At 41.2% G+C, this 11,947-nt stretch overlaps 1 protein-coding gene and 1 long non-coding RNA gene across 2 annotated transcripts; one reads left to right on the top strand and one right to left on the bottom strand.

Moving 5' to 3' along the window:
- Positions 1-14: 14 nt before the first annotated feature.
- On the top strand, positions 15-10,641 carry efhc2 (EF-hand domain (C-terminal) containing 2). The gene is made up of 15 exons (XM_061286322.1): positions 15-136; positions 1,066-1,254; positions 1,332-1,482; positions 1,660-1,883; positions 1,987-2,238; positions 3,486-3,602; positions 3,695-3,833; positions 4,920-5,085; positions 5,543-5,685; positions 5,771-5,967; positions 6,046-6,179; positions 6,750-6,944; positions 9,092-9,184; positions 9,267-9,366; positions 9,789-10,641. The coding sequence occupies exons 1-15, from the start codon at positions 95-97 to the stop codon at positions 9,909-9,911; spliced, it is 2,265 nt and encodes a 754-aa protein (XP_061142306.1). The 5' UTR covers positions 15-94; the 3' UTR covers positions 9,912-10,641.
- LOC133159374 (uncharacterized) lies at positions 6,832-9,355 on the bottom strand. Its single transcript, XR_009715688.1, has 4 exons — positions 8,714-9,355; positions 7,475-7,795; positions 7,053-7,123; positions 6,832-6,955 (listed from the first exon to the last, which is right to left on the bottom strand). It is a non-coding gene; the product is annotated as an uncharacterized LOC133159374 (long non-coding RNA).
- Positions 10,642-11,947: the final 1,306 nt, after the last annotated feature.

Genomic DNA, 11,947 nt, shown 5'->3' with positions numbered 1-11,947 from the left:
CGGGTAACCATGGTTACCGTCAACACTGGCTAATTTGGCTGCGGACTGCTGGAAGCACGTTTTGTTAGTGAAATACATTACGCATTTTTCCGCAATGGCGTTACCTTTCCTACCCGGAAATTCTCCAAATATACACGTAAGTACCGTGACGCTTATGTACTACGTATATTTTATGTTGTCAAATTTGTGTACGTAATTTACATGCGTTCGGGGGTGAGAAATGCGGTAAAAAAAAAAACTACGTCCAATCCTGCCAAACTTGGAGGGGGGGAAAGACTGAAAGCAGGATTGTTATAAATTAACTTTCCTATGTCTAAAGAATCTTAACTCCTACTGCCTGAATGATTCTCAATCTTTATAAACAATGTTCAACTAAAAAGAAAATAATTTACCTCCCCACGTATACCAACAGGCCGGGGTAGATTGGCTTTTTATTCCTAAAGTAAAAAAGTCAATTAACATTATAAACCAAAGTTTGAATATTAACACAACTTTGAAACAATTTTAGGATTCCTACATTCCTAAATGAACGTTGGAAAACTAATAAAAATTGTAAATGTACTGTTCTGAATTAAAAAAAAAAAGTTTGTAATGCAGTTTGAATATTTAATTCAGTGATTCTTTCATGTACCACTAGAGGGAGCCAGTGCCACACTTACTGACTTTTCTAACCGATATGCAGTACAATGAATTAGTACGGTACCTCATGTTGCTTATGACAAACTTTCCCTTTCATTTGCAACAAAATGTTTCTCTTGAAAAAAAAAAAAAGAAAAAGTTCAAAACTGATTATATTACTTGATCAACTTCATTTCGAGGCTTTAAACATGATGTTCTCATGTTCTCAACGGTGAGTGGGCACCGAGTTTAGAGTATCGCAGAATATCATCAGGAGATTGCAACAGAGGTACGGAGTGACTGGGGGAGTTACAGAAAGGCGTGGAATGTGATGTCCTTGGAAATATATTGATCAATAAAATAACACTGTTCACAAATCTTTCTGCTTGATAGCTATGGTATAATTCATCTGTTGTCATACCTTGCATTCTTTTCGTTGCATTCCAGTTGCTGAAGGAGAAATTCCACAAATCCCAACATTTTGACTACTCCAGTGGGGAGCCTTTGCTGGCCGGAATAGAGAAGCCAGGCATAGGAGGGGAGCTGTTACCAGGACAGCGGATCAAACCAAAATCTTCTGTCTATCCCACAGCGGCGACCGGTGGTTTGCCAACATGGGTTGCCTTTGACAAACAGGTATGGCACCTTAATTTACATCACAAATTCAATGTGAAGTACCTATTGATAAAATTCCAATCATTCCTACTGTGCAGGTGCTGTGTTTTGAGGCGTACTTCCAGGAAGCGGTGCCAGAGGCTCCCGATGAGGGGGAACGAATCCGGAGGTGTAAAATCTTCTTCTACCTGGAAGATGATACAATACAAGTGGTTGAGCCAGAGTACAAAAACAGCGGAATTCCTCAAGGTGAACACATTTTGCTTCCATGGAACATTGGAGCATGCTGGTGGCAGCATCATAGTTTGAGCTTCAGTTATTTGTTTTACTTCCACACTGCCAAAAAAAAAAAAAAGCTGTACAAGTTCTTATTTTTATTTACAGTGTGTGATAATATTTGACTCATGAGTGCTTTCATTTTGGAAGGGACTCTGATTCGTCGCCAACGCATCCCACTGCCACCACCCAGGCAGGAGCGGTTCTACAACGTTTTCCACTTTAACCTCAACCAGCAGGTGGTGCTGTTTGCCCACACGTTCACCGTCACCAACTGTGACCAATTCACAAGGAACTTTCTCACTAAATGTGGGGTGATACTCAATGACCCCGTCGCTGTGCCCGAAGACCCATACCGTAGCCACCGGGAAAAGGTTACACCCTTTACAATTATTATTGTTATTGTTATTTTTGGGGGCAATTGTGGTTGATTCAGTACATGCAGGATGTATGTAAAAGTTGAAACTGTTTTCCCAGATGGAGAAAAGCATGAGTCCGTTGCGGCCGTACGAGAGGCGAGACACTCTTAAACAGTTCTTGGACCACGACCGCAAAGTCCTGCGCTTCTTCTGCTTCTGGGACGACACCCGTGCCATGTACGGGGATCTCCGAGAGCTTGTGTTGCACTACTTCCTGGCCGATGACACAATAGAGATTAGGGAAGTCATCCCGCCGAATTCCGGTAGGGTCACGGCATCGAAATTCCTCCGTCGCAGCAAACTTCCAAAGGTGAGGTGCTTGATAAAACGATTAACACACAGGCACGCACGCACGTACGTGTATGTATATCAAATGTTCCATTTCATTTTCTATGGTCATCACAATTTTCATGGGGGGTTCGATTATGTCTGGTGTAAATTCTGTTCCTCTTTTATTCTTTTTAATCATTATATTATTTAGTATATTCAGCAGCAAGGCCATAGATGCATGTGCTCCTTCCCTATTTCATAAACATTGAGCTGGAGCTGGTTTAGTGTAGTTTACCACCACTATTGAAATCGCTCCATGGATGCAGCCACCACTAGGCTTGAAATCACATAATTGGATAACAGTAACAAAATAAGCATTCATAGAAGAGCAATAACAACATTCATCCTTGTGGTTGGCTGACCTCATCCCATCATTCTCGACCTCATTTGCTCTGACAGCCCCACTCCCTTCCGGCATTTTTTGTTTCCACCAGCCGAGTGCCTAATTCAACTTGAAAGACAGCCAGGCCTCCATCATGCGTGTGCGCGTTCACTCTGCTAACTTTATTTGCCAGTTATTAAACGTCAACAATCCAAAGGTTGACTAGAATCTGCCATCCGATGAAAAGAAATTCACCCAAATCACCTCTAATTGGAAGAAAGTATGTTAAACCAGCCAATACACTTATTTTACATTGGGAAAAAAAAATTCACGGCTCATCATAATTGCCATCTAGTGGAAAAAAAACGTTTCATTCTTCTGCCTTTCACTACTGTACTGTACCGTATTTTAAGGACTATAAGGCACACCGGACTATAAGGCGCACCTTCAATGAATGGCCCATTTTAAAACTTTGTCCTTATATAAGGCACACCGGACTATAAGGCGAACTATTAATGCATCATGTCAGATTTTTAATCCAAATCAAATCATTCTCCATTTGATCTTTTTTATTTCAACTTCAGACGTAACAAATTACTTCATAATCACAAAATAATGATCCATAGTCTTTTTGATTCATGATTCATAGTCTTCAGCGGGCCACTTATGATTGATTTCATGACACAATGCTTCGGGCCAGTTTCAATTTAGGAATTTGGTCCATATATAAGGCGCACCGGACTATAAGGCGCACTGTCGGCTTTTGAGAAAATTTTGGGTTTTTAGGTGCGCCTTATAGTCCGGGAAATACGGTATATGTCGCTGGCGTAGATCTGGGCGGAGGTGTCACGGTGTCAAACGTTTGATTATTTTATGCTTGCAGTTTTGATTATTATCATCTCCAGTCTCCGCAGCGTGCTTCGAATCAGTTGAATCTACCTGGAGAGGTGACCAATCGTACTGTGCTGAATGTGTTGGGCTCCACCAGAGAAGGAGACCGCTTCATACTGGACAGCCTCAAAGTACATCATCATCATTCCGATTGCTTATAGCCAAAGTAAATCACTTGAGCAATAATAATCTATGCTCAGCTAATGTTTACATTCTCCTGCAGACAGGAGCCATCCAGGAGGAGTTTTATAAAGAATGTGATTTGACAGTGGGTGGCGAGTTGATCGTGTGGGGCAGGAAAGTGATTATCGCCGACTGTGATGACTTCACTAAACACTACTACCGCAGCAAGTATGCTATAGGTAACTGAAAGCAGCACTCTTTCTTTTTTTCATTCTTGACTCATTTTCTTGCTCCTTCCTATTTGTAACGTCCATGTTTAACCACTCGGGGTCAGTAAGCGTTAACACATGCATGTCACTCGTTCTCCACTCAACCCATGTTGTTATAAAAGTGTTATTTTGTGGCTACCTTGAGTTATTATGATACTATTTCTCCATACTCATCAATGGCAAACTTAAGGCAGAAATGTTATGTTCTATATTTTTACCCCATGGGTATTTAAAAAAACATTATGTATAATTATGTTTTGTTTTTCCACTTATTTTTTTAAATGTTTTTTTTCTTTAAGGAGTAATTTAACTAATTAACGACATTTACTAGTTTTGAGCAATTTCTTGGCGGCTGCAACTTTTCAACCAAAGATTTCTTTGCTTGTGTTTTTGCATCTATGTTGTTGTTAATGTTGGTGACGTGCAAGGTTTTAATGATGTATTTTTCAAAAAAATAATTGAATTGATTTTTGAAATGATTTTTTTACTGTATGAGATTTTTTGTGGTGTGTATCTCTATAAAGTAAATGGATTATTAAGGCGTGTTATGCAGTTGTAGCAAATTCCTGCTTCACTGTGTTCTGTGTAAAAGAGACAAATGCCAAATGACAAACATGGAATATTGGAAGGATGGTGTAGCAAGAAAAGGGATAAAAAAATGGCCACTGTCAGACAGAGACACTAGCTAGTACCTCCTTTCCTGTGTTTTTGTCGGCTGCTATCATTGAGGGCATTGGGAGGGGCACAACAGGCAAGTTGCCCTCCAGCATGAGTAACCCAAGCCGGGTTAGGATGAGTCTGCTACCCTGGGCAGAATGTTGGGGCTCTGCTGCATTAGTCACAGTCATAAAGCAGGCAGAGTGATGCATGGTGATGGAAGTTGCTGTCTGACTCTTAGCAGTCAAAGGTCGTTGCGGGGTTAACGTCCGCCCGGGATGCCGTGCTCCCTCACGGATGGATTACCTCGGACCCTCTGATCATTTGGCGCTCCTCCCAGGGTTTGTCTTCTTTTAAGTGTTTTCTCCTTCTCCACCCCCTCCCCATCCCACCTCCCAGAGGACTTCAACCCGGTGCTGTACAAAGCTCCTGTAGCCCCCAAGGCCCCCAGGCTTGTACCTCCTTATAATGGCTTTGGCTCCGAAGAGGACTCACTAAGCTCCTGCCAGCGCCTGCTGCCCAAACCCCCACAGAAAGATCTCAGAAAATTCCTGGAATATGACAGGTTGGGTCACATTACACACCGTATTATTTGTTGTTTCCAACACAGCACATTTTGACAAACATATATCAGCCATTTTGAGCTGTCTGTCATTTGGTGGACCTCTCTGGACACATATTTTGCCAGTGTTGACACAGACAAGAGTCCCTTTCGTTCACATATTATGGCATTGTTGTTGTTTTGACACAAAGATATGTATTGATAGCCAATTAATGTTTGGGCAGATGGTTGGTTCCGTTGAAGCGGTTCCTGCTCACTCGCAGTCTGAGTGTATTTATTTGTCTCCTTCACTGGTTTTTGCCCAAGGTCAGCTGGAATAGATCTACAATCCTGAACAAGATGGGCACTATTGAAAACATTAAAAAAAAAAAAACATGTGCATGTTAGCTTAATTGCAAACTCTAAATTGTCCGGGTTGTTGAATATGAGTGCAATGATGGGTCTTCTTATTTGTTTCCAGATGTGGCCTTGAAAGTAATGTGCTCAAGTACTACGCCAAGATGGTAACCACCAGTCAGGTGGATATTAACAGGGAGTTCATCATCTCCTTCTACCTGAGTAACGACTCAATCAGCGTGTTTGAGCGCTCGCAGAAGAACTCAGGTTCGAATCATGAACTACAAACTGACAGTCAACAATTAGGGTTTGAGACTGTAGCTTCAGAACGCTCTCTTTTCTGGATCTTCAGGTCTGCTGGGCGGCATGTTTCTGGGACGGGGTCGCGTCAAAAAGCCAGGCCAGGAGGTGTTTAAAAGCGAGCCCTCTGAATACTTCACCGCCCAAGATTTGTACGTAGGGGCAAGCCTCTGCCTTAACAACAGGCTATTCCAGCTCCTGGATGCCGACGAGTACACCCTCAACTACTTGGAACAACATGCTGAGCAGGTTTCGAAGAAAGTATCGTATTGAATAATGGAAGCACGGTCAATCTATTAATGCCATATTGTGTGTAATTTTGTTAAGTTTCCCAAAGCCAATATTGGCAACATCCTGGCTAAACTACGGACAATTCCGGAGGAGAAGCAGCGTGAAATCAAGAACTTTCTGACCCTTAACGATCCTACCAACAGTGGATTTGTCAACTTTGAGTCGTTCAGGTATTATCTTAGGTTTCTTTTACGCTGTATGCAAAAGCTGCCATTTTTCTCCCTTTTGTCTGGATACTGCATCAAGTGGGCTAAATGATGTTTTGAAAGGGTGAATCAGCGATTATTATATGTAGTTAATTGCAAAAAAAAAAAAAACGTTTGATGCCCCTTTCAAAAAACAAAAATGATAAATAAATCTACATGAACAAGTAAAAAGAACAACGTCCATGTTAAGTAGCATTAGTTGCTAAAAAGTGGCTAATTGTAAATAAAAGCAATATACATGAAAAAAAAGAGAATATCACATTATTTTAGGAGAATAAATGGAAAAATAATATTTTTAAAAAAGTAATTCATCAAGGCCAGTGAAAACAAATCGGTTGTAAGATCCCAAGAAGAAATGATCTTTTTTTTTAGATTCAAAACAAAATTCGGACACACCTCAAACATTTGGTCTGTAGTATATTTCATTGTCACGTTTAAACAGTAAAAGTTTAAACACAAAAGGGTCGTACAGTGAATCTCTGGAATAATTAGAAGTTGACTTTCGCTATTTTTCCCTGTTTGACTCAATCACAGGGACCTGCTGATGGCAACGGAGTGCGAGCTGAGCGACCATGAGATTTTAGTTCTTGCTCGATCTTTCTCTGAGCACCAGCAGCCTGAAGTTGACATTGGCCTGATGCTGGCTGTGGCCCAGGATGTCCTCAAGAAGAAGGACTTTGATCAAATCCCTGACATGACCCAAGCGTTTGAACTCCAGGACCTCAGCAAGTAGGGTGATACTCATATTTTGAAAATATTAAACAATATCATATTAATCTAATAGCACAGCAGAAATATTTGAACGAATTACATTTACATAAAATACATCATACTCACCAAAGATGCTGATGTATTCAAATAATTTCACATACGTCTTGCTCCTCAAAGTTGGCCAGGATAAGTTTTGCCTAAACCAACCAATCAGAAGACAGGAAAATGAAGATGTCAGTTGGTCCCTGGCTGTTCAATCCGATTGATTAAATTGACATGGCAACACAGGCCTGAATGTAGGTCAATGTTTCTAATGGTGTTGACCGTCCATCGCTGGTATGTTGAAGATAAGCAAAACATGCCATTTTGCCTCAATTCCTTCAAGACACGATGAAGCAACAATCCATTCGGCGAAATTCGTAACCATTAATTGACGTCGAGCTCTCCTTTCAACTACTGCATCATCGTTAAGATGTTTTCATGCTGTCACACACGCCAAGTCGTACACTCCCCTCGATTCTCATGGCTGTAGCTCATCGCAGACTCACCCAGGTATTTAAAAGCCTGGGATGCGTCGGTAACGCGTCAGCTTCTTGGCTCCCGTCTGAGAACAGAGCACGCAGGCGCTGATTTGCGAGTCCTCGGTGAGCACCCAAGCCTCTCAGTCTGAAATCACCTAGTGTGAACGAGGCATAAAATACACAGATAATGGATTAACGAGCAAAAACGAACACAAGCGTACACACACACACACACACACACACACACATGTAGGCGTCACACCAGGCATCCATTGTGCAGTGGCCCCCAGATCTCCGAGCAAGCATTAGTTCCAGCTTTGGGAGTGGAGCATTGGAACCAGATGGACCCTAAAGACAAGAAATGGCATGTAGTGTGGAAGAACACACGCACACACATGCAATCTCTATGTCACCTTCCTCGTTTCCTTTCCTTTCCTTTCCTTTCCTTTCCTTTCCTTTCCTTTCCTTTCCTTTCCTTTCCTTTCCTTTCCTTTCCTTTCCTTTCCTTTCCTTTCCTTTCCTTTCCTTTCCTTTCCTTTCCTTTCCTTTCCTTTCCTTTCCTTTCCTTTCCTTTCCTTTCCTTTCCTTTCCTTTCCTTTCCTTTCCTGTTTAGCGCACTAAATCACTAGATGTCACAAAAAAAGGGGGAAATTTGAAATTACAAAAACTGTAAACTTAAAAAATAAAATTTAAAATGTTTTTAATAAACATTGTAAAATACAAGACAAAAAGTTGTCGGGAAATCTTGATATTTAGAATAGATTTATTATCCAAGAACTATTTTTAATGTTACTTTTCTAGGAAATTTTCCAAACTATAAAATTCTTTCAAATACATTATTAAGTTATGAAAATACATTTTCGATTATAAAAAATCACAATTTACAAAGAAAATGTTTAACTACAACCAAAACAAAAGGAACGAGAACAATGCCAAGGTCAAGCGGGCGTGTTTGTTCATACTGTATGTGTGTTGAGACCATGGCGGGTGTTGATTGTTCTTCATGGCTCTAATGAAATGGCATGGCAGGAATGGGAATCCAGATTTTGTGGCATCACAGAGTGTGAAACAACTGGCAATCCAGGACAAACACCCCTCCACCATGTTATACAAGTTACTGTAGGCATTTTTTCAAAGGTCACTATTGTGAGATCCTCTGAGTGCCCCCACCCACTGTGAAAGTTCATCTTTTATTTATTGCCTAATTCTTATATATGTCTGAAAGCCACCCATTCTGAATTTGACTTCATCTTCATGGGAACTTACTTTTCACTTGAGACTCTCGGCCGCTTGAGAACAAGTAGGTTCAAGTCTCATTGAAGCACTTTGGATTTGCCCCCGGTCGTCATGGTAACAAAGACCGTGCTCAGCAGTGGGCTAACAGTAGAGGGGGGCGGAGTGGGCAGAGCAGTGTCTTCATGAGACAGAACCGTGCACTCTGCTCAAAATATCTGAATCTCGACCAGGTGAAAATAGTCTTGCCCTCATCTTAATCCTTTGGGTATTCTGACAAAAGAAAAGGTCACAGTCATATTGTTAGAACTGTTTTGAATTTCAAGAAAAATGTCTCCTTTGAGTTACTTGGAGTTGTTACTAAACATAAAATGATATAGATATTGATTCCTCTGTCAATTCTGTCTTCAGAACAGGACGCACGTCCATCAAAGAGGCGACAACCATCTGCAGAACCTTCCAGCTCCCCGTCTCTGACAACCTGCTTACATGTCTACTCCACAAGTATGACCTGTCTATGATTTAATACAGTTCTCGAATCTCCTTTGTAATGATCCGGATGCACGTGTGTGTGTGCATGTTCAAGGTTTGCAGACGGGGACCAGATAGACTACCACGCCTTCCTGGCTGGCATCAACTGGCTGGAGCATCCTGCCGCCCCGGTGATGCCTGACGACATCCTGAAAGTAAGACAAAGCTTAGTATGAGACATTCTCAATCTAATACATTCAGTGTCGTGATGAGATTTGTTCTCATTCGTTTATTTGTATTTGTTTCGATGCTCCACATGGGTGAAGATTTTTGGTCGTAAATATTGAACAGGTTTTAAGCTAGTTGGGTTTAACTTGTTTTGGATCCTACTATTATTGAAACAAATCCATTGTTCAAATCCAACCACCTCAGACAAAAGAATAATCTCATAAAACATGAAATAATCAGGCATTTTGTGTCCTTCCTTGGTGGGGAATGAGAAAATTGTCTTTTACGCGTCATGTCTACCTGTCCAAAGAAGAAACAGCTCAATGGACGATAAAAAAAAATACAAACAGGTGTTTTTTTGTGTAACTTTTCTTCTTTTACGACACGTTTTTTTTCCTGTCTTCCCCAGTTTGACATGAATCTGCGGCGTGATGCCAGCGGAGTGAGCAACATCAATTACTCCTCTCTGGTGCAAAAAGTGTTCCCCGGCGTCTTCAACACGGTCGACCCGGAAAGTGCGGCATCAGCGTAGACGAGTGCACTAAATAACAAAGGCACCCAAACGTGACATGGGACCGTGCGGAATTAACCTCCCATCTGTGCGCTTTTGACATCACACTTAAGCTTTTGAAAAGTGTGTCGACTTTAAGACAGAACCACATTTTAAGTCAAGAAAGTTGGAGGATCCCAACTGTCGGATCACAGCTATGGAATCAACAGGTACATCATGAGATGCTAACATTTAGTCCAATTGTCATGAGACAATTCGATGTGATTTTTGTCTCTAGTGGTTCTCAAACTCTGTGAACAATCACATTAGTAGTAGCCTAGTCTTTTGCTTGAATTGTTAATCCCTGCATAGCTCCTTTTTGCAAATCTGTCTGAAAATTCTAAACGGGAATAGAAATCATCATTAATACATTTCAAATGATTACCAAGGCGACTCATAAGTGTTATGATTTGTTTAGCTGTTCAACAAACTGTTAGCTGTTAACCAAGCGTGTTCTTATAGCAAAAACAGAGGGGAACCAAGATCTTGATGCGACCATGCCGATAGCAAAACCTTGCAAGTAAATCACCACCCTAAAAAATGTTGTGTCATTTCAGTAAATCATCTTTAAGGACATTTTGATTGCAGGTGGATCACAATTTGAAAACCTCTTTGGACAAATGTAAAAATAGCAAGTCATGACAAAATGCAACATTGCAATGTATTTATATATAATATATGTATATATAAATGTGCATTGCGTTCTACTGAATCATTTCAGACCCTTTTTACAATTATTACACCAGATCAGCGATATGTTTTTAATCCCGCGCACCCCTAAGAGGGCACTCTCGCACGCATCGCAGTTTGGGAAATTTGGAGAGTAAGTGTGTCCTTGAAGGTGGTTTGACTTCTGGCTGCAGGCTTCTTCCTGCGGGCCCGCCTTCTTCCCGCCACATATGGGATTCCCATTTGGCTGACTTGAGCGTTCCGTTAAGGTGATATTATGATGCATTGTCTTGATCTATTTACTTGCCGACCGTGTGTTTGCTTGTGTGTCGGTGAGTTATGATGTTTTCATGTGATAATGTCAGCAGCAGCTAGGTCTGATGACGCCTGGAAGTGTCATTAGAACCCAAACTCTACAGGAGGCTATTGCTGCTTTTGGTGGTGGGGGCTCTGGGGCTATCTTCTCATAGCTGTCAATTGCCTCCCACTACCATCCAGCTTATGTGGAAGGCATGAGAAGGTGAGAAATTTGAGGGTCACTCGAGGTCATTCAGGTAATTGTGCATCTTAAACTTTTGACCTGCTAAGCCGCACTTATTTGGCCCTGAGAATTTGAAGCTTGCATACCAGAAGATGCTCACGTGTGTGCACTTCCATCTCAACAAACAATTTTGTAGATTATTTTAATGACCTGCGCAGATCTATTTCTTTTGTCTGAGTGTGTGTGTGCGGATTCACTTTTGTTTTCAGGATTCTTGAAAACATTCCTTTTATATCATTTAAGTCACCACATTCAATAATGGTACAGTCCCATCGATTTGCATTTGTCACAAGCTAACATATGGACGCTATCACAATTTTCAGTGTGTGTGAAAAATTCACCTTCACAACATTTGTTTCATGATGATGTGACTTAGGAGTCTGGCTGTGCCTTCTTCCGCCTTCTCTCATCTTCTGGATTCCCTCCGACGCACCGACAGGGTGCCAAACATTGTCAGCACAAGTCTAATTTTGGGAAGCAAAATGCAGACAGAAGATATAATAGTTGAGTTGGCCTACAGCGCAGTTAAGTGTCATTCATTACGAACATTTATCATCTTTTGTCTCGTTTTTAATTCTTCTTCTTGAGGGCGTCTCTCATCACATGGAGCCTTGTGAGGATAACTGATGAGGTCATTACATCTGGGGGCATCATTCCGTTATGCACAATTTCATATACACTCAGCGTACACCTCATTAGGTAGTAGACAATAACCCCTTGCTATTTCGCGGTTTAGGCTTTGCGGTTAAGGTTACTTGCTAATTTGAATACATATTTTTTGATTTGTGAATTACCTCCACTGTCTCGA

The sequence above is a fragment of the Syngnathus typhle genome, linkage group LG9 (genome assembly GCF_033458585.1).
Source record: "Syngnathus typhle isolate RoL2023-S1 ecotype Sweden linkage group LG9, RoL_Styp_1.0, whole genome shotgun sequence".
Classification (NCBI taxonomy): domain Eukaryota; kingdom Metazoa; phylum Chordata; class Actinopteri; order Syngnathiformes; family Syngnathidae; genus Syngnathus; species Syngnathus typhle.
The sequence above is the reverse complement of the archived record's forward strand: the minus strand, read 5'-3'. Positions and strand labels throughout refer to the sequence as shown.